Source organism: Gymnogyps californianus, chromosome 1, assembly GCF_018139145.2.
Source record: "Gymnogyps californianus isolate 813 chromosome 1, ASM1813914v2, whole genome shotgun sequence".
NCBI classification, from domain to species: domain Eukaryota; kingdom Metazoa; phylum Chordata; class Aves; order Accipitriformes; family Cathartidae; genus Gymnogyps; species Gymnogyps californianus.
Window position 1 is genome coordinate 167,399,468 of NC_059471.1, and position 22,525 is coordinate 167,421,992.

Sequence of the window (22,525 nt, forward strand, 5' to 3'; positions counted from 1 at the left end):
TAGGTGAAAGCATTTCCATGTTTAAACTTAGTTTTTAGGTTTGATATTATTTAATGAAGTCAGTTCCTTTGCAGTTTTACTTTTGTAAATATAGTTCAATAACTTTTAATTTTTCAAAATATTTTTATTTTTAGGCTAGACACGGAAGGAATTGAATTGATAGCGAAGTTCCTTCAAGTAAGATGTGTTTTGTGGCTTTACTTTATAAAAGTGCAAGTTTAGAGTTTTAATATATTATTTACAAAATGTATTAGAAGCTATAGTATCTGTTAGATCTGTCTCAAAGTGGAATATGCAGCTGAGTCTGTAGTGGGTGACTGATTTGGGAAGAATGACAGTTTTGGGAAGCCTGTGTACTGTAAGAATTTAAAACCTGATGTTTGAATTTTTTTTTTTTTTTTTTGCCAGAAGTGATTTCTTCTCTTACTACTTTTTGTAAAAATAGAATTGATTCTATGTTAGCAATTCCCTGAAAAAACTAAATCTCTTGTGAAATACAGTATTAAACCAGAACTTTTAAATACTAAATTTCTGCAACGATGAACTTAGCTTACTACTGAAGAAGCAGTTACTAAGGTGTAATATTACTCTTTGATCTTGCAAACTGTATTCAAAAGGTGAAGTGGTATGTGGGTTTAATCTTTTAATCTGTATTTAAAATGAGCCAGAAGCAAGAAGAGGGGAAGCAAGGTGGAAGGCCAACTGTTAAGTCTTTGAGTAGATGCAGAAGCACTGTAACTTCACGGTGTTAAAAATTCTTAGTACTTAAGGTGGAGTTCAGTATGGTTTATATTCTACATCAGGTCTTCATCTATTTACACATTGTGTCAGAACAGTACTTGCAGTCCTTGTTTGGACTTTGTTCTTATTTGTATACAGCTTTTTAAATGTCTGCATCTTTGTCCAAATGTGCACATATGCCAAGCAGGAGACATTTGAGCACAGATTGAAGACCATGTTGTCTAAAGTTCCATTTTATGCAAAATGCTGCAGCATAGTCCATCGAATTAGAAAACTTCTGTGATCTCATGTAATAGCGTTTCATTGCAATTTAATATTAGAACATAATGTAGACAGAAGTCTGTCATCTAATCATTGGTACGTCTATAAATAAAGATTAAGTATATTTTTTACTTGCATCCATTTACAGCAGTTATTTTGACACTTTCAGCAATCTTATTACCTGTTGATAATACCGATTTAGATAACATGTTAGATTTTCATGTGTGAAATAAAAGTAATGAAAACAAATTTGTCCTAGTGAGTTGGTGGGAAATACTGAGCAAGTAGAACTCTATTTCTCCCTTTGATGAAATCACTTGATGCAAAGAGTTTTTTAATGAAAACCAACACAGTTGTATCCTTTTATGTTAATAGTATGAATCGAAGAAGAGAATTTCAGCAGAAGAGGCCATGAAACATGCATACTTCAGAAGTCTTGGAACAAGAATACACACTTTGCCTGAAAGTAAGAGGAGTAGTAAAGTAGCAGGGTATTGTTAAGATAGTACATTAAAGCTAAATACATTGCTGAAGGAAAAACTCTCAAATCTAATCTATTAAAGAAGTCTGGTATATATTGACTTAAATATTTGGGAATAGGAAACTTTTTTTTATCTAAACTGTGTAATTAAGAGTACAACTTTGTTCAATAAAGCATAGTTATGTTTGGATATGAATTAATTTCTTTGTTACATTCCAGGTGTTTCAATATTCAGTCTAAAAGAGATTCAACTGCAAAAAGACCCTGGCTTTCGAAATTCCACTTACCCAGAGACAGGTATGGAAAGCTTAATATTTTCTCATATCTGCAAATGGAATGCTGTGCCAGAGACATTTGGAACTGAAAAATACTTTGTGAAATTGGTCTGTGTGAATGTACCCAAATATCAAGAATTATTTGCTCAGATTCCTGTAGAGACAGATATGCTAAATGCACAGAAGGAGGTGAGTTTTACTGTGGGTGGGCAGAGGGACTGTTAATAGGAGAACGTCCTGGAGTTTCCAGCCATTACTGTGTGGGTGTTGAATGGTGGCAAAGTGAAAAAAAAATGCAGTAAGTGCAGTTAAAAGAAAGATGCTGATATTGGTTTAAGCACAGAGGATATTCTCTCGAAACAGAAAGACAGAAGATACAGATAATAACTGAATACTCTGTTGTGTGAATGCTTCAGTTTCTTACCATGGGTCCATGTTCTGTTGTAGGACATGGGAAGAACAGAAGGCAGAGCATGCTTTTTTAAAGTGGGCGATGCAGAGTCAAGCCCAAGCCTATGCTATCAAGCAAGGACTCGGATCTGAAGGCAGTGCTCTCTGTTGGTGGACTTGGAATCGCAGTTTGTCTACACTGTCCTCTTCACAGTGGAGTCTTTTTATTTCCAACCTGCAGATTATGTTTTTATATTTGTTGTCACAGTGTGACAATTTTTTGTACAGTTGGTTTTAAGGTCTCCTCTGCCACTAGAGCCAGTAGGTTACAGCTGTTGATGTAACTGTAGCTGCAATTTTTGTGCAGGACTGAGAAACACAGTGCATTATTTATTGCGGAATCATTGCTGCTATATAACTACTGTCTGTATAGTTAACACAACAGTTCCATGCCTGAAGAAGTTGCAATGGCTTTATAATATGTGAATGCATCTGTTTCTCTTCATAAAATGTTCTACTGCTGCGGGGTTTTTTTGTATTTCTTAAACTGCAGTGTTTTCTGGAATGTAAACATAGCTTTGCTTGGCTATAGGTGAACCATCTTTAATGCTCTAAGTTCATGGCACTTAATTCCTTATTTAACATTGGAAGTATGTGTTGAAATAGTTGAAAAATTATAATGCATATTATGTTTTTGAAAAGCACATGGTGTGAAAGTTGATTCAAACAAGTGAACGGTAACTATTATTTGCTCTCAGATCCTACATTAGTTATTGATAAATTAGAGCATGGAGACTGGATGATAAATTTTGTAAGGCTTACTCCAGCATAAGATATTTGCACATTGTTGTGCATATGGGGCCTGCAGAAGCAATGACTTGCAGAAGCAATGACTTTTTTACCTTGTTTTTAACTTAGAAATACAAACAGTAAAAAGATGATTCATAATACGTTGGACCCTGGCTTACTTTTGAAATTCAGAATTTCATTACGGAGGAACAGGACAACTAACTACAAGAACATGGGAATAATGTCACACTTTTCCCACCTTGTTGCTCTCCCATTTGTGCATTATTCACTTGAAATCAACTGGAAAGATGCACGTTTGTACTTGATAAGAACTCACTATACTACAGAGCTTTTACAATGGGAACTTAGAGAGTTTTTCAGTTCTTAGATGTTATCTGTTTACCAGAGATAGTAAACATGTTACTACTATGCTTATGCATCTCAGTGAGTATCATAAGTACACCCTTGGTGACGGTTACAGTATTTTTAAGCATTTGTGTTCACCTTTATGAACCTATTTGTTTAGTGCATCTTAAAGAGACTGTAAATCTTTATTGGTATATTTTGAAATGGTCATGTAAATCTTTGGCTGGTATATCATGAAAATAGTCATAGGTAACTTAATTTTTCCTGACATTCACTGTAAAACATTCAGGGGTCCTACCATTTCTGTTCAGGAAATCTTGTAGTTTATTGTTATTTAACAGTATTAAGTGAATTTTTGTATATTTCATTTTAACTTTATTTGTGAATAGTGATTGTGGCATGTTTGGGGGTGTTTTATTAATATTTCATTGATACTGGTAAATTTGAATTGGGATTTTTTTTTTTTTTTTTATTTTCTGGAAGAGAGAAATTCATGTGTAATGGTGACTATTGGACCACTACTGCTTTTCAGCATTTGTAAACCGGTTTTACGTTAAATCTTGTAGACCTAACAAACTGCTGTTATTTCTAACTGACCGACCTGTATTAATATTGTACTTTTGAAAGTATAAATATTATGTGGAATTCTTTGGTTTTGTTTTGAAATTTATGACAACAAAGGCCCTGAGTTGTTAAAAATACAGACTAAGTGAACTTGCGGTTCTTGGGGCATTGTTGGAAACGTTTAGCTAGATCTGTGTGTTGTGGGAGTCGTCGGTTTTAACTTTGGCCGCTTACTAATTCATGCAACGCAGAAGTAGTGGCAGTGAAAAGTAATGTGACTCATCCGCGACCGAGGCCGTTCAGGATCTTACCGTAAACATGGTCCCCAGTCTAATTATTGGCAAGCAAGTCCTGCATGTCGCCCGGTATCAGAAGTCTTGCCTAGGTCTAGGAGCGTAACACGTCTCTCGGATATATGCGTGGGTCCTCCCACTGATGCCAGCGGGAGCGTTGTGTGTGTGTCGGAGGCAGATTTGGCACTGATGAAGAACCTTTGTCCTGAAATAGTTGTTATATATTTTTTTATAGTTGCTATGGATCTGATCTAGATTTTATACTGATTAACTTTGTAGGAAAACGTTGTAGACGTGATGGTGTTGAAGAAAGAAGTATCAGAAAAACATCTCCTTTTTTTACAAAAGTAGTGAAGATGTAGAGTAAATGTTCACTGTGGATAAATGTGGGATTTAGCGTTTCTAGAACAGTAACATTTTATAGGTCATAAAAGAACAAGTAATAATGTGACGCTAATGAGTAAAGGACTTAAAGGTTTAACTGGTAAAATGAAGTGCATTAACAAATTTAGAAAGGGATCAGCTGCAGCTAACAAAAGGAGGTTTCCATTTTAAGTAGGAATTCAGCTTTTTTGTTGCAGGTTAAAAAATCTTCCATAAAATTAAAGCACTCTGTTTATAAAGAGGTAATTTTCTAAGGACCTGCAAGTGAATCGGTTTGCTTCATTAGGAGGTAGCTTTAAAGAATGTATTTCTTAAGAAACTTGGCATTTGTGGTCAAGCCAGTTTTTTGATTTGTTTTTTTTTAATTGTCTATAATTGAAATTCCTGCATCAGCAGAGACAGTTCTGTGGCAGCTGCCTGTTTGGGGCAGTAGTCAGCGAGTCTGAAGTCGCCGGGCATTTCTCTGACATCCTTTTCGTGCAGTTCAGTGCTCTGCCTCCTGTCTGACAGCATCAGGCACTACGGATTTGGTTTCACCGTCCCCGAGAGCTGTAGGGAGTGTTGGCCTTTTTGGGAGAAGAGACCTCAACCGTGACGAAAACCAAGCAGATAGTTGCTAAAAACGGGTGACTTTCAAGATTTGGTGTAACAGCCTTTGCTTGAAGACGAGCGATCAGTTCATGAGAAATGGCCTGCAAGTTGTTGCTGATTAAGTAATTATTTTTAGAAGATAACCCGGTGTTGTCCCATCTACCCCGGGGTAGGAATGCCAAGGTGCGTGTATAGGTGCGTGTAGGAGTAAGGTGGGCTTGAGGACAGGAGAGAGGCAGGTGGCGATGAGGTTGCGTGCACATGCAGGTGAAGGCTGAAGGGGAGAGAGGGTGGGTGGAGGATGAGAATTGACAGGACAGGACGGAGTGGGAGACTGAAGGGTCAAACCAGCTGCTCAGCAATGCTCTAGTGGAACGTGCATCTCAACCCAGCTGTGTTATTTTTGTGCTGCTTTACCACAGCATTAAGTAGCCAGAGTGTATCCCTGAATTGGGCAATAAAAGTTAAAATAAACAATTATTAAAGAATCAACATACTTTGTATTTGCAAGTCATTTGGAAAACTGCAAGGTAGCGTTCTTTGGGCTGCTTGCTTGTTGTTTGCGCATGAGTTTTTCAATGTAATAAAGGTACATTGTTTCTGTTTTGCAATGTTAAGATGGAATTAAGGTTAAGAATACATTTAGTTATTGAGGACAAAATATATGAAAGGTATGTTGTAAATATCCCCAAGCCGAGTATTATAAACCCAGGAAATACCCAGAATTAAGGTCAGATTTGAAATAAATCCAAACAAATTAGGGTACGGAAATACACAGCTATAGCACATAGTGACACAGGGAAAATTAGAACTTACCTTGTCTGTGACAACGTGGTCGCAGACGTGTGATCATTTTGTCTGGTCACTAATGGGCAGAGTTGAAATAATTCGTGCACCTTGCTAGCACATTTCAGTACCTTTTTTCTGTTAGTAAAGTTTGGCTTTGAAACAAATGCAACATTTTTCTGAAATTTCTTAATTTTGGGGAGGAACTTGAATGCTCGCTTTTTACAGATTTTTTTAATTTTTTTTTTTTTTTTTTTTTTTTTTCCATTTCAGAGATTGGGCTGTTAGAGATTTAATGCTGCTGTTTGGCCTATATGTGCGTCAGCAGCATCCATGTATCTCACCAACATCCCTGTCAGACCAATCTAAGAGACTGACAAGATAACAAGTATAGATTATAAAACATAAAGGAAGCACTGTACCAGTGTTTAGCTAATTGGTACATTGTAAAGTAAGCTCTGGCTGTACAGGTAAGATGGTTTTGGAAAGTATAAAAGCCAAGTGGATACGTGGGCTTTGTAATTCATATGATACAGCCTTTTCATCTGTGGAGTTTAGTTGCACAGAAATCACACTCTTTTTCTAGGCCACAATGGAAATTCGTGTTGTCAGAACCGGGATTAGAGTTTAGCTATTCTAGATTTTTTTTTTTTTTTTTAATCTTTTGTGTGTGATTTTCACTGGGCTGTACTGTGCCTCATTAACTGAAAGGACAAGATTGATGTCAGTGGAAAACATGTACATTACAATTTTCCATTATTTTCACGTTTTCTAAAATCCCTTAACTCATTTAAGTTCTGTAATTTTTGAGCCAACTTAAACTGTGAATGCACACATACGCATGTACTTGCTGTTGTGAGTAACTGCTTAATTTATTGTCCTGGCTGCATCCTCCAAAATCACTTCAGAAGCAGGCCTGCCTGAGCAGATTGCTTTTATGGTCCTCCTAACGAAATATGAGTCGTGTTCAGCTCAGGTGCCATACTTTGAAACACGTTTTTCCCCAGAGCGCTCTGAAGTTCCTTCATTCGTTGCAGTGGGATCTTCTTGCTGCTGGAATTGCCATCGCTGCGGATTGCAAACCGGGGGGAATGCTCTTCTCCTGTCCCCTCTCCGACATGCTTTTGCGGAAGCACCTCCCTCCAGGCCCCGCATGGCAGCGTCAGCGCTGCCTGCTCCTCCTCTTTCACACCCCGAGCTTGTTTTTTCCAAGACTTCTTTTCCTCTCTTCCATGCCCTTTTCCTTAATGTGCAGGAGGAGGCAGCTGGCCCGGAGCTGTGTTAGGAATACTTAAGGTTACGTTTATCCTTTTGCACTTCTTGCAGAGCGAACACAAACTCGAAGGGAATCTTTCAAGAAAAAACCCAACATATCTTAGAGTCCTCTCTTCTAGGATGCTTTTCTACAAATACCGCCCCCACCCAAGGCAGGCCGTGGTGCTGATTGCTCCAGAGTCCTGGCCTGACGTTCATTCTCCTTTTTTCATTTAAATAAATTCATACTCCTCCTCACTAACGCTGTCAATCTCTTTGCCCTCAAGAAATAGGTTTGTACTCCATCTGTGCAAGGCAGAGCACTCACATATTAATTGGTGGGAGCAGTTACAGTTTGGGGCTAAAAGGGATTTCAAAAGTTGTAGTTTTCTGACGACTTCATAGGGGTGTTCTTAAATCTGAGTGAGCTGTGTTTGTTTATCCTACAGGATATAGAGACAGTCTCAAGATCCGAAGGGAACAGCGATGCCCTTACGTAAAAGACTGCCTGTACTTACCTGTACTTACTGTGCCTTTTCTAAATTCATTTGGTGGTCACGATGGCTTCTGAAGATGCTTCCTGTAGGCACAAGATCACACAGCCTCTTAATGTAGAGACTTGTTCTGTTAAATGCTATAGTCTGTTTTAAAGGACCATCTCCCCTTTAAACAGTCATCTTGTTGACAGTTCATTACCTCTTTGGTAGGTATTTCCAGATCGGCAAGTGCCTGTCTGATGAGACTAGTTTTGTTCAGACAAAATGAATTGTTCTTTGTTGACGTAATGGACGGGTGTCAAGTCTTTCTTTTTCCATAGTTTGTTATCACCCATCACTGTTTTCCCCACCTTGAAAGCTTTCTTTAGAACTGAAGCCACTTACCAGTGCCAGGGCAGAAGATGTGTGCAATCTCTTGGCAAAGCTCCCCAGTAGCTGTGGCCCTGCTGGTGGATACTTGCTTTTCTGAAAAGCAATGTAAAGGTAAGCCAAAAATAGCCTGATCGTGCACCCAGCCTATATAATATTGAAAACTTTTTCTGTGTTGCTGAAGCATGAATGAAGTGTAAATCTATCCAAAAAATCCCTCGAGTATGATCAAATCGCAGTTACTACCAAGAATACTGAAGAGGGAATAACTCCCGTTTTGTTCCCCGGGATTGTTGGCTTGGAGCTCTCCATGCCACAGAAATATCGACGCTTTCACAGTATTTATTTTAAAAACATTTATTTGATTTTTCTCTACAGTTAAAAAGATATCTTAATAAAATTCAATAGAAAATTACCAATAGAATATTTTCTTTGAAGCATAAGGTGTAACATGCTAGTGTTTTAGGTAAGTGTTAGACTTGAGAGGCTGGACTTTATTTGTATAAATTCTTCCCAGTAGGAAGAATTTTTGTTCCACATTATTGACCAATTTGGAAGGCAGATTTCATTTTGACAACCTACTTTTTTGAACTGAAAAGTCAACTAGCAAAAGAAGATGTGTTCTATTGCTATTTTTATTCTCTCAAAGATGAGAAGACAGCACTACTTTCCTGTTTCGAGGTGTCTTCCCTTAAGTTTTATCAGATTCTCTCAGATCCTTTACAGTAATTTGTTGAAGTAGGTTTTTGTCCCAGAATTGCAATTTTCTGCTATCTTTAAAAGAAAAACAAAGTCACTCAAGGGGCAGGAGGGTGGGAGGGGAGGTGTGAGTGTGGGTGTTGAGGTGTGTTGAGCCTTTTGAAAAGAAGAAAATCTGCCTTATTAATAGTAAAACCTTGGAAGAAACAAAACCATGAGAATCTGGATGCTTTTAAGACTCTCTTCTCTGTCAGACACTCCCTCCTCTCGTGTCCATCTGGTTTTTTGCAGTGTGGTATTCAATGCTTCTTATTAAGTCGAAGACCGAATTTTCATGAGTATCAATCTTGACTTTTTAAAGTCATAGCGAGAAACACTTCCATCTCTGTGCCACCTTCTCCCATTAGCTATACTGGCGTGTACAAGGCGAAACTCCACTGAAGCAGGCATTCATGCTTTTTTAAAAATGAGACGAGAGTTGGCTCTAGAGTGTGAACAATTGCCTCTCTGTAACTTAGCTCCTGAAAAATATTCCGTGTACCTGGGAGGAATCAATTGGAAGAGAAACGTTTGATCTGCAAGCCCTTGTGATTTATCTCCGCTAGACTAGTCAATCCCATCGGTTAGATGCTGCCTTTTCTTCCAACCTATTCCGATTTTACTTTGTATAAAATTTCCCTTCATTCATAAATTTTGCATGGGTTCATCTTCTGGTTTTGACTCCGTGGGGCAGTACCTCGTGGAGCTCTTAAAACGCTGAATCGAGCGAATGACTTCCCATGCCTTTCGTTCTCTTTCCTTATGTCTGGCATCTAATTGCTCTGTTTATCAGCACTGGTACTTCATACAGATATGGCAGGTTTTTATCCCGTTAATTACTGCGAGTGAAACTGAGGAGTCATTTTTGGTTGTGCAACCCAGGAGCCTGAGGAAGATTCCTGCTGTCTTTTGTCAGACTACCTCTGCCCCAAAAATGGCTTTTCAACATCAGAACTGCATTAATAAAATGTTTATTTAGCACCTTTCAGGTTGAAGGATCCAAAAGCACTTTACAATTAACTACACACATCATCACTGAAATGCATCCAAGCAGAAAATCGGCAGACAACTCACTGCATAAATGTCAAAAAGAACGGACTTCCGGCCAGCCGCTTGGCCAGAAAGCAAAGTAGAAGCTCGAATGACCTGTAGCAAACAGGATTCTGATTTTGGTTTGGTTTTTGAAGGTCTCATCTGAAAAACCTACATGGTAAAGCTGCATTCAACCCAATTTAGCCACCTCAGAAAACAAGATTTGCATCAGCCCTGCCAAGATTAGAATCTGTGGTGCCAGGGAGTCTAGCCTAATCCTAACCTGACATTTAGATGACTAAGCCATCACCTCAAGGTAGAGGACATACCCAGTAAGTTCAAGTTGCAAGTATATAGTAACACAGTGCTGTTTTTTAATCCAGAATTCAGATGTTTATACATAAACATCCCACACGTACAGTATGCCTCTTCACAAGCACCAGGCATTAATTTACAGTCCTGTAACTTTTCCAGCTTTGGGGGACGGGGAAATGCGACCTTCCGAGCTTTAGTAGCTAGAACAATCTTTCCAGGGAAATAGTAGAAGGCACTTGGCACGACTGAACAAAGCACCTGGAAATTCTCTATCGGGAATGATCCTCATTCCCTGGGAGGACAGAGATTACCTGCAGTCTTTCCAGCTGTAATGTTGACAGTTCATAAGAAATATACGCCAAATAAATTCTGAGCAACGTCTCCTTTTCTACAGAAATATTCTCAAATGCTGGAAATGTCTCATGAATATACACAGCCCAGTTCCTCCCTGTTGCAACTCGACAGAAGAACTTGGGCATAAATGTGTAAATGTGGCTTTGTTACTCCTAAATGCATCTCCTGACTGTAACCTTGATTACGTTTTTCACTTCAGCAAAGAAAAATTATAAGGCTATTTTTATACAATTTGAAAGCACTTAATACAAAGTTACATGAATACACTGCATCATATGGCCTATCCGTGGAGAAAATACTGAAATACTACCATAGGGCTGTTCAATACTAGTTTTTTCTTTCAACTTTTTATCTTAATACTAGAAAATATATAAATCATTTACATGACATTATGCAAAAGAAGGCACAGCCGGTTATAGTTTACACAAGCACAATGCATAATATGCAGAAAAAGGGATTAAAAAGAAGCTTCACATCCTTATTAGATACATTGTTGCAATCCATTAAGAAAAGTACTTCATCAACAACAGAAGTGTTCAACACTTGAGAGCTATGATATAAAAAAATTATAATTCATTTAATGCAAAACAGATTTATATATACTTTCATATATAAACACTGTTTAAAAATGCTAACATAATAAAAGTAGATTATCCATGTAATGAAAAGTGCAAACCAAAGTAATAGAGGGTTTCACAATGTCCTTCTCATGACACAGGAAAAACTAGCCCATAGGAATGAAGTGTTAAATCCACCAATAAGTCCTTGGCGTGATGAGGCGTCATCAGGATTTCTGAGCATTTGGAGAAAGCAGTACGGGCGAAGAGGCTCCGTCCAGGCTGGGCAGTGGCACTGGTATGTGACCATTTAGCAGAGTTGGAAACTGTCAGAGGCCAAAAGGTAAAAATTACTCTTTATCTCAAAGCATTCAGCCCAGAAGCAGCGCATGCATTCAGCGTGAGCAACCGACTCCAGATGTTTTCAAGACTTGTCATTTCTATACAGTAAGATATATACCAAATGCCTGTATTGGCCACGAGGAATGTAAAATAGAGGATGAAACCTGAATAATTTGTAAACGTATGGGGATGTGTAAAGCTATTATTGGCTACATTTTGTATAAAAATTCACATAACAGTACGTCTCTCATCATCCTGGGAAAGTGAATACTATAGAGAAATCTTTGCCATCCATTCTGCTTCCAAAAATGTTTTTCAGTCTACAAAATATTAATTAAAATGCATCCTTTTCGTCTGCCCTTCATAAAAGCTAAGCAGGAAAGAGCTTCGCAAAAGTGAAAGTCAAGATGTAGTTTTAGGGCAGAAAAAGTACAATTGTGAATACAAAGCATGGGGAAAATTACTCTCGAGTAATTACAGTTTCTCTCTGTATTCAGTAAGAAACCATACACTAGCTACGCCGGATCATTCAGTATGTGAAGCAGAATATATCGTCATTTAGTATTAACCTTCTGCTTCTGAAATACCGTGCAAAAAATCCTTATTCAATACATAAGCTGTATCTTCCTAGTTCATGACAGCATCCTGACTGTAACTCGCCTGCAGTGACGTGTATTGACTAGTTCTTCACATCTGACCTGAGAAAAAGCAAAGCAAGTAGGTGGAATAAACTTGCTGCAGCATGAGGTGGGAATTATCCCAGTGGTAGATACGGATCTGGCCTCGAGGCCCGGTTCCACGAGCCACGCTGGGTTTCTGTCGGCTAGAGAGAGACAGAACTGAATAACAGCTCCTGACTTCAAATGTCTGGTGTATTTTTGCCCCTTATCAGATCAGTCCTTCAACAGCCAACTGTGGTGTAATCAACCTCTACACGTGCATATAATCTGCTTGTAACAGGATTACTCTTCCACTAAGATGTTAGTTAAGGATATCTGTCTTCCAACATTCAGCTGAAAATCAGGCCGAGCAGCGCGGGCTCAGCAGCATGCTGCGGGGGGCTGGCACCACACTCCTGGTGTGGCCAGGACTGGCTGATACCTCTATTTTAACCAAACCAAATCTCAGGAAATGTTTCCATGGCTTCTGCCAAGATTAATTAAAACACAGAACTCGATTACAAGCTCTTGCTTTTCTAGTCTAGGTTTCTAAAGTGAGACATGTAAATTACAATGTGTTTCATGTGATTTCTAAAGCTAACAGAGAGTTGTGTGATCTTCGGTGTCTGCCGAGGCGGGTGGCATGCTGGCACTACGGCCCAAGATGCAAACGATGCTAACGTCATGATTTCATCCTTCCCCTGGTCTCCACCCCAATCTAGCTCTCTTCTTCTTCCTGTTGTCTCTGTAGCCCCTGGGGCCGAGATGATGCTCTTTATTCATAGGCCTCCATACAGTGGGGATCTGAGACTTGACTACGCCCTCTCAGTGCTACCGTCTATACAGTAGTAACAAAGAAAATACGCTTAATTTAGTTAGCACTTAATTCAAGCTAACTTGGTAGTCCTTAAGTTTGGCTGCATTTTCTTGAATTAACCAATTCTGTGCAAGTCTCTTGCTGTTCCAGTTATGTGGTAATTTCAAACTAATGATGAAACATCAAAATAAGTTTAATTACACAGCAGTGTGGCTTCAAAGGGAAGACTTTCCAGGTAGGTCAATATATCAAGGTAAATTGTGTGGAAGGAGACTGCAGATTTAAGTGATGCTCTACATAGGCTGTAAGGGTGTATAGGCGTAGGTGTATGGGAGTTGCTTTCACATTATAAACATCGAAGGAGAGTTTTTACCAGTTAATAAGCATCTACGTACTCGGTGAGGGAGTATGCACGTAGTGGTGTCCAGCACTGCCAGAACAGGCTCCTCCTGGTTCATTAAAGGAGGGACCGTACTTTCCCATAGGCTTGTTCTGGGCTCAGTGGGACCATGGACGTGGATGGCTCCCAAACTGGTCCTTGTACTGTACAAAGACTAGTGCTAAAGAACTGTAGGCAGTGCCAAGCATAGTGCTATTGTGAAAAGCAGCACACACCTGAAACAAAAAGAAATATGGGAACCCGATCTCCCCTTCACGCATGCCAGCAGGCAAGGGTGCAGAGGGAGGCAGGCAGCTGCAGAGCTGCCCTGGCCTCTACCTGCTGGCAGGATTTTGACTCCTTCAACAATGACCAAATGTTCTTTCAACTCCCAGCGCGAATGACCAGGTGAAAGCAAAAGCAACCTGTGAAGCAGCTCCAGCTCTTTCCTCCATTCCCTGACTAGCTGCGTGGAGTGTGGGCTGGCTTGTGCAGGCAGCCCGGGGAGAGCTCTGCCCCGACGCATACATGGGCCGACCCAGCAGTTCTCGGTGGGGTTGGCGAGGCTTCAGCTGTGGTTGTCATTTCCTATTTGCTGTTATAATAAAGCTTCGTGCTCTACAGACTTCTCATTGTGGCCTTTGCCTGAATCAAATGTCATTTATAAGGCCCTTTGGGTCTCTCAGAAGGGAGAGAACCAAGGCCACTCTTCACTTTCAGTTCCCGCAGAGGGTGGCCAGCGTACGTCCGTACAAGCTCATTCCAGGCCATGGCGCAGACACTTCCCTCTCAAATGAATGTCTGGCTGTTTTTAACCACGTGTGCAAAACTAAGGTCCAATAGGGATAAATGAGTTTGTCTGAAACACAAATAAGGAGCCTTAGGGCTCCATGCTCCCCTGTCCCACTGGAGGTAGAAGGACTTGCTACCCCAGTGAGGACCATACCTGAGCAGAGCACTTGAGCTAAAGCCCAGCCCTGGAGTTGGGCAGTCAGTCTCCCTGAAGGTTCAGAGATTAACACAGGGTCCCTGTCTAGCAGCAGCCCCTTCCTCTGTTAGTGTTGGCCCTCCACAGCAGTCGGGGAGTCCATTCCAGGGGTGTCCCTGCATTCTTCAGCTGCTTGGATGGCCATCAGCTTCTTGTGCTTCTTGCCAAGCAGCTGATCAGCATAATTTCTTCTGTGACTTACTGAATCAGCTGTTTTGCAGCAGCTGCAGCTGGAGCTGCTAATACCATCCTCACCATCCTCTTCCTAAGCCTCAAGCGAACGCTGCAGCTGAGTGGTGTGGCCATTGCGGTTTACTTAATAACTTTTGTATTTACCACGTGTCTCTCAAACTTTGAGATTTTCACTCTCCCAGTACCCATGAGAGAGAGGGGACAATGCTGCCTTTCTCCTGTGACATACGGAGAGGTCGTGCTCAGAGGTATGAAGTAACTTGTTTGAGGACACATGGATAATTTGCAGGAGAACTGGAAATGGAGCCTTCAGGTTCAGAGTGCCCTTACTGTAAATACAACTATGCCCTGTCTTTCTGAGTGAGAAGTAGCTCATTAAGACAGAAGGATAAACCTACACCCACCTTACTGTGTGAGACCCAAACTGGTCTTGGTTTTCCCAGAGTCCATGTTCCACCACTCTCCTGGCTGGTCCCTGACTGGTCTGTACTCTCTTCCTGAAGCTCTGAGAGCTCAGTTACCTACTCTTACTGGGGTCCAGCATTTATTTCTGTTTCCTTCATACAATATGTGTGTGCTTGCTGCAGTAGACACTGCCCTGTAGGTTCTGACTGTGCTGCCAAGGGTCTAAAGAGGGTACAAGTAAGTAGGCCTCTCTTTAAAAGTGCCTGTTAACTCCCGTGTTTTCTTACACTATTTGAAAGGCTCCAGACTGATGTGAGGAGATGCTCCCCTGATGTCTCTTCCACATGTGCACTTTCAGAAATGAAACCTGTGCATTGGAAAGACCTACCTGGAACAGAGTGTTTGGTCCCTGCAGCCTGGCAGGACTCAGAGGAGCAACAGGACTGAGGCTGCTCCAGAAATGAATGCTAGACAGCAGCGGGCTTGGGGTCAGCAATAATCCATTTGGGGTCTGCAAGACAAAAAAACACCCCATGATGCATGCGTCAGGAGTTACAGTTCCATACCATAGTCACAATCCCTAAAGTCTTACACTTCACCTACTGGCTCTCTTTCCCAGTGAATTCAGACATACAGCACACCGAGTATACTGGCCGGCAGCAACTGCCCAGCCAGCCCTGCATCCTGTCTCCGCAGTGGTCAATACTGGATACCTGCACATTTAATATTCCTTCATATGCAAATTTATTTCATTTCTATTGCGATTTGCTTAAGGAGAAGCACAGTTAGTGTTTATTTGACCCCCACTCATGCGACTGTATACAATACCGTGCGTGCCCCAACGTCTGTAAACACAGCCTAGTCTCCTTCAGAATAATTTTTTTACCTTTTGAAGGGCAGTAATTGCTTGAACTGACTGCAGCTTTTGAAGCATTAATGCAATTGCGTGTGGAGCCAAAAGAGCCACTGCCGGCCTTTGAAGTTTACTCCTCTGATGGCGCCTGTTCAAAATGGAAGAAGTTTCAAGAAGCTGGCAGTGCACAGGCTGACGCAGCGAGAGGCAGGTGTATGGGTTGGGTGCCCAGAGGGATGGCGGAGAGCACAGCTAATTCTTTGAAAAGAACCAAAATGGCAAGAACTAAGAACCCAAGGCTTTTGCCAACTTGGAGGTGGCTCCTTCCACTGACATGGCGCACAAGGATTGCTGGGAATGCTCTTAGCACTTCTAAAGCACAGTTGGAGGGGAGATAGAGTGAAAGCACATGCAAATCTCCATTCAAAGGAAGAATCACATGAATTATTCTGTAGCCAGAGTAACTTTTATCTTTCCAAAAAAGAACATGAAAGTGATGTGACAGTTTTGAACAAAAAAGTATTTGGCATAATGAGTTAATCTCACCAGTAATCTTGATGCCAATTATCAAAATCAGTCCTATTTAGCAAAGCACTTAATGGAATTTGAGTGCACACTTAGCAAGTAAGTACGTGTTTCACTGTGTAGGACAAGTGCCTCAGTGCTCAGCTGAACTGGGGCATCAGTTTGTCCAGAGATTAAAATATGTAAAGAGAAGATAGAAGACAGGAGGAGTATCTCCCCCTAGTAACCAGCACGTCATGCATTCTGGTACCTGCTAGCTTCCCACCAGGCCAGAAATATAACTCCCACATACAGCAATTGCAACCAGGGGTCTCACTTAACAACGGCTTACACCACGGGCTGTCACATCCCGTTGCCAGGACTCTGTGGTAAGCAGGCTCAGAAAGGCAGGTACCACAGGTCATGTGGATTTTCGAGTATGACGGACATGTTACGTGCAAAGCAGTGCCTGAGGGATCGGCTGTGGTGTTTGAGGCTCTGTGCAAACGCACAGGAATACAGACCTGCTCTGACGTGCTTGCACTGGAGTTCACAACAGGGTCAAACAATTAGTTTAACACCAGCAGAAGAGATGGGAGAGACAAGGAGCGGCAAACATTAAGGTCCTCCCAGTGATTCTGTCCCAAGGTGTCTGAAAGGCTGTTTAATACGAAGAGCTTGGCTGCTCTTGAAGGGGATAATTTCTCTAAGGAATCTCAAAAGAAGTGGGGTTCATGGAGAAATGCGAAGGGAAAGAACACTGCAATCTCACTTGTGCTGAAGAAGGTGGATGAGAAACACCAAACCCCGTGGAAGAAACCACAGTTATGTCCCAAGGAGTAATAAACGTGGTATTGCTGGCAAAGCAAAAGGTGTTCATGCAGTAAAACAGCAGGTATGGTGGTCACAGGAGTACCAGTGAGGTCAGGGTTTGGATATATTTGGATGACAACAAAAGGGGCAAAGAGCGGGTGGAAGCCTGGCAAGGAGAAAACTTCTGTCTTGATCTCATCAAGTGACAGCTCTTGTCAACTTATCTGAGAAAAAATACTTGACAAGCAGGCACTTGTGAACGGCTCCTTCACCCTCTTCCCAGGACCACGGTGCTTTCACGGCACAGGAAAACAGCAGTACCAGTGAGAGCACCTTTCCAGTGCCGCGTTACAAGCTTATGCTCCACGGGCAGGCGGCTATTGATGGGGATATACGAGACTGACAATACACCGAATTAGGTCAGGATACATACTCAGAGATCTACTTACAGAAGAGCCTACTAACCTTAAAACCAAAGATGTAAGCAGCAAGACCCAACAACATTCGACCAAGGACACAGTATTGTGCCAACTGTACTAAGAGCTCCAATGAGCTATGCCTCAGTTCCTTATTTTTTCTCTAAGAAGCTGCAGATATCCAGAACTGAAAATGCAGTTCTTGAGAGGGTCTTTTGAAAAAAATGAAGAAAACTTGGAGGTGTTTATTCCTACCTAAATACAGCCAGAGCAAGTCTTCAGAGAGAGGAGATTTGAAACTGAGCTGTCCTCCATTCATCTCTGGAAGCATGTTGACATGCCTAACAACAGTGCTAAGCAGAAGCTCATGTCCTCTGATGATCAGAGCACTAATGTCTGCAAGTTCTGCCAGAGCCAAGAGCCAGCCAAAGCAAGCCTCCAAATCTGTTAATATTTAATGCAAAAAGAGCACAGGGCCTCCCAGGCTTGTTCTCAGTATCGCCATCAGCCAAGCGTCAAAACCACCAGAGGAAACATAAGTGTAAACAACACCACAGCACAGGCTATCCTTAAATTACACACGGAAATTGATGTGTCACTTAATTTTCTGCCCTCATGCAGCTGTACATCTGGTATTGGATGTGGAACCCAGTGGGAAGTTCCTACTTAAAAGAAGGCATTATAATCTAAGCATAGGAACAGCTTAAATAATAGAAATAATTCATTGCACAGAGAGGATTATGTTAAGCAACGATGCTCATGGCTCCTGACTTCTCTGACAAAGAATGCTTGTAAGTACAATCTTTCTTGCCACTTCTAGCTGTCAGATAATGGACAAGTGCTGTCACACATACATTACTTCCCAGGTCACTAGACACGTGCTGGAGCCTGGATGGTGTATGTGGATACAGTACAGACCACGCACGTGCTCGCTGCAGGCACACTACTTTGTCCATAAGGAAACAGCAGGTTGTAAATGTTACAAATGCTAAAGTAGAGGCCTGAAGAAAAAGAGTGAGTCAAAATTATATATCCACATTGGCCAAAGGAGAGCCAACAAAAATAACAAGCATAAGTAATCTGTAAAAGCAGCAAGTATGGAACAAAATCCAAATATCTCTCTTTGAAGCTAACCAAATGGAGAGCTGACATTTCTCTACCGAAGTATGGTACTGTATGCACTGACTTCTTCAAACCCATTTTTCTGTTCTGAAATTGGTTGTGCATATCACATGCCCTTTCACAGGGCTCCAGCCGAGGGTATTCCTCGTGACTGGCAGGTACAATGGAAAGCCATCTGAAATACCCTCTCGGGCAGCAGGACCTTCTCCAAACCTACATCACTCCTGGAGCAGGGACTGGTGTCTGACATCCTGTTCTGCACCTGCCCCATGGCAGCAGGTGTCTACCACTGGGATCTGATAAATCAGAGATCATTTGAGATATGATGCATGCTCTTCCTAGGATAATGGGATGAACTGCAGATTTCCAGCCTAAATTATGGCTTTAGTTATTTTGCCTTGTGGTATTACAGTTATCTGAACACAGTTGTTATACAGTTTTTATTTTGTATTCACTAGGTCAAGTATTTAGGATGCAGAGTGCTTCTTATCCACATGAGAAACAGAAGGCTAAAAGAGAGGAAAAAAGCTCTGTTGCTGTATAGCCAAAAGGTTAAATAAATGAACTACCCTACACAGGTACCGTCTGCCTCTTCTGTGATAGGATAACCTGTAAAAAAGGTTTGTAATGGCAGTAAGTTGGATAACAGTCATCACAGCCTTAGCTAGCCATCTTGCTAAAGGAGGGCCACAGTCATCTACCTAACTCCCTTCTACGTCTTTCAGGGGCAGTAAGTACACCAGTTTATAGATCAAAGAGAAAATTAAATGTTCAAAGAAATAATTACAAAATAAGGGAAGAAATCTCTCTTCATACTGAGTTTTGGGGCAGCAGTAGATTAAAGCGAGCTTGTAATAACTCATGCTGTCATTGTGTCTGGTTGGCATCTGATATGATTTATTTGTCAGATTTGCTCCCTACGAGCAAAATACTTACTGTGGTTATACCACAGTTAGAGGTTATAAGAGTCTGTCAATGCACCTCAGTTTTGGTTTGCCACACTTCTGTTCTTCCTGCCAAACATAACTTCACTTAAAAGGCTCTACGATGTCAAAAATGACAGATAACGGCCCACAAAATCCTCTTTCTTTGTGACACAACTTCGTATCTCGGTGGCTTACAGGTGTGTCTGAACTGCAATGGCTTTGCACAAACTTGCTCTGCAACCAGCTGAAAAGCTCAATAAGAGCAAGTGCTGTGCTGGCCAAGAGCACTTGCCGACACTCTCACCTCTGCCAGGCCTTTGTGCCGTGCAGGCACACGATGCTGCCCATGGCCAGCTCAAAGACTTCTAACACCTGGCTGCACTGCAGGCATCATCCGTGCAAAACCTCTTCGAACAGAGAAGAGGTAAGGGGATTCTGGATACAATGTGACCCCTAGACAGCCCGAAGTAAATGAAAGCTTGTAACACACACACCTTTGTATTTATTTATTTACTGTTCCATTTGTTTCATTCAATGCTAGTATTTGCATCAAATGGGGGGCGGGGGATGCTAGGGGGTGTTCCCCATTGGGATAATTTTACTCTTGGATTTTTTTGCCTAATTTTGCAGTGGTAGCATAAGACAAAACTCACCAATGAACACACTAGGTCATTATCTACGTGATTTTCCTCTTCTCTGAACTGCTAGATTTTTTTCATAGACTTGCTTGAAAATGAGAACTCGCCATTGACATTACCACAAATACGTGAATAAAAAGAACAAAATAACCTACTGGTTATTCAGTAGGTCTGTGCTGAAAGGAAGCTCTGGTAAGTACTCCGTGGATCTGTAAAACTTTGGAAATCGAAACTGGCTTAAGAGCCTTGTCTTAGAAACCACTTCATTTGCTCCATATTCAAAAACTAATGAAAAGGTCACACTGTTTGAATGGATACAACATCTAGTAGAGAAATCTAACCAAGCATCCCACAATGCACATGCTCAAGTCATGACCTACAAAAACCCTGTTTTTCTTGTTGGCTTTTTCCTGTTTGTTTTGTAGACCTGGAGGCTGGTTTGAATTGATAAGCGATTCACTCATGTTAACTAACGGCTGCCCATCTCGTTATCCTTCCAGGCAGTCCGTGAACTGTGATGGCCTTTCCCACACTCATGTAGGAAGCCCAGGAGGAACCTACTTTTCACTCTTTGTTCAGACCTCTGCTATGTTTCCCTCTTCCCCATATGGTTTTTTTTTTTCCATTGGATGATGGCAGACCCATAGAGCTAACACTCTTGGCCACATGGAAGGAATACCTGGCTAAAGCAAGAGTACAGGAGACAGGCAGGTCTCACCTGTGCAGTGAAGAAAGCTGGAGTCAGGGATCCTGAAGGAAGCGCGGGGCTGTTGAGGGCAATGGAACCGATGTCGGTGCTGGAGAGAACCATAGGTGGGGCGGAGATTTCCAAGCCTTTGGGTTTTTTAGCCTTTGGGGGAAGAGATGGAGATTTTGCCTTGGAGCCTGAGGAGAGGTTCAGAGGCTCAAGGGAATCTGAGTCGTGGCAACTGGACTCAAGGAAGAGGCTCCTGTGTTCTGCAGGGAGGGGTGAGGTGGGAGACAGAGACGGCGACCTGGAGGAAGATGACGATGGAGATGAAATGCTGGCACTGTTGGGTAGCATTAAGGAAGATATTTTAGCTGATACTGACGAGCTGAGAAAAGCAGAGGCAGCTGCTGTTTCGGAAGTGGAAGGCAATGACACCATGGGCCTCATAACTTGTTTGTCTGTTTTGTTTGTCACAAATCTTATAACAGTCCGAACTTCTTCGACCGGTGTGTTTCCTTCTGACTTCTCCTCCAGTTTTTCTGTTTTGATTGGCTTGTAAGGGTCTGGCTGGTTCTGCAGAGAGTTGATAGTGAAAGAGGAGTACAGGCCAGAGTGGATATATTCATTACGGCTTGTGCTTTTCAGTGCTGACAAGCTGTGCTTGTGCTGGTCCCTGCTCTCAGAAGGCATCTTACAGTCGCTGTCCTGCAGCAAAAGGCTCTCTCTGGTGATTTCCACAGCATGTGGATCCATTTTTAAAATCTCAGGAAAGGAGACAAACTTGTACACAAATTTTTGTCCGATCACTTTCTTGATGATGTTCTGCAAATACAAAAGCAGATGCTAGAAAGATCAGCATTTTAGAGGCACTGAGTACAGCAAACATAAGGGGGTTCGCAGGGGTAGGGGGGCACTGCTCCCTCCTCAAGCTGAGCAGATCATTTCAGTGGGGCTTCTAACACTGCTCATCCTTGGCTTATTCCCATACCTCTGCTCAGCCAGGGAGACCACCCCCTGCTCCTCATGGTGCCTAACAAAATCACCATTACTAGGTGATAAAGACCTACCGGTGGGCTGTTTTCCTCCCGCTTCCTCTGAGGTAGCTTGGGAATATTTTCTTTCCAGTAAAAACAATTCTGCCACCTTGCAGACTTGAGCCATGCCACGATTTGCGTTTCACAATGAAGGCAAACTCCTTCATTTGTGCCTCCCAAAACTGACACCAACTACCCTGAGTATGAAATACTCTCAGAATGTCTGCAAGGGACAAAACCACCTCAGCCTTCCCGCTCCAGTCATTTACCCTCTCTTCCTGACCGTGTGCAGAAGGACTGACCTAGGCTGACAGTGACTGTCCTTCTTTCAACAGTCATGAACTATGTCTGTGACAAATGCAATCACTTGCATGGGCTGGAAAAGTACTTGTGTCCTGCTGTACCCCTGTGCTATCTCCAGGTTTGCATTAGGCTCAGGACACTCAGTGGTGCAGGCAGAAGGTTTTCATCGATCTAAACTGGCTATTGAAATTAATTATTGAAAAAAATCCCAAACCTCGCAAAGGTTTGTAGAACTATTTTTTTTTTCTTCATATTTGCCATAATAAAAGTGTCCCCTTTATGGAAAGAACCGATTCCCTTTGAAATTGAAATCTTTCATGAGGGTCCCGTTTCCAGTCCTAGCTCTCTTCCTGCAAACCCAGGTATGCTGCCTGCTCTAACACAATGCACGGTATCCCCAAGGACA

General features: G+C 41.7%; 2 protein-coding genes across 4 annotated transcripts in view; one reads left to right on the forward strand and one right to left on the reverse strand.

The window, feature by feature from the left end:
• CDK17 (cyclin dependent kinase 17) overlaps positions 1 to 4,006 on the forward strand; it is a 98,009-nt gene extending 94,003 nt beyond the window's left edge. For both annotated transcript variants that reach the window (XM_050891065.1, XM_050891073.1), the window contains 4 exons: positions 135 to 177; positions 1,378 to 1,468; positions 1,703 to 1,780; positions 2,206 to 4,006. In XM_050891065.1, coding sequence (XP_050747022.1) covers positions 135 to 177; positions 1,378 to 1,468; positions 1,703 to 1,780; positions 2,206 to 2,243 — 250 coding nt within the window. In that variant the 3' untranslated portion in view covers positions 2,244 to 4,006. The remainder of the gene's footprint in view (positions 1 to 134; positions 178 to 1,377; positions 1,469 to 1,702; positions 1,781 to 2,205) is intronic.
• Positions 4,007 to 11,102: 7,096 nt separating this feature from the next.
• The window catches only part of ELK3 (ETS transcription factor ELK3), a 38,289-nt gene continuing 26,866 nt past the window's right edge, over positions 11,103 to 22,525 (reverse strand). For both annotated transcript variants that reach the window (XM_050913178.1, XM_050913169.1), the window contains exons 3-5: positions 20,810 to 21,604; positions 15,208 to 15,330; positions 11,103 to 11,363 (exon numbers count right to left, since the gene is read on the reverse strand). In XM_050913178.1, the coding sequence (XP_050769135.1) occupies positions 11,265 to 11,363; positions 15,208 to 15,330; positions 20,810 to 21,604 (1,017 nt within the window). In that variant the 3' untranslated portion in view covers positions 11,103 to 11,264. The remainder of the gene's footprint in view (positions 11,364 to 15,207; positions 15,331 to 20,809; positions 21,605 to 22,525) is intronic.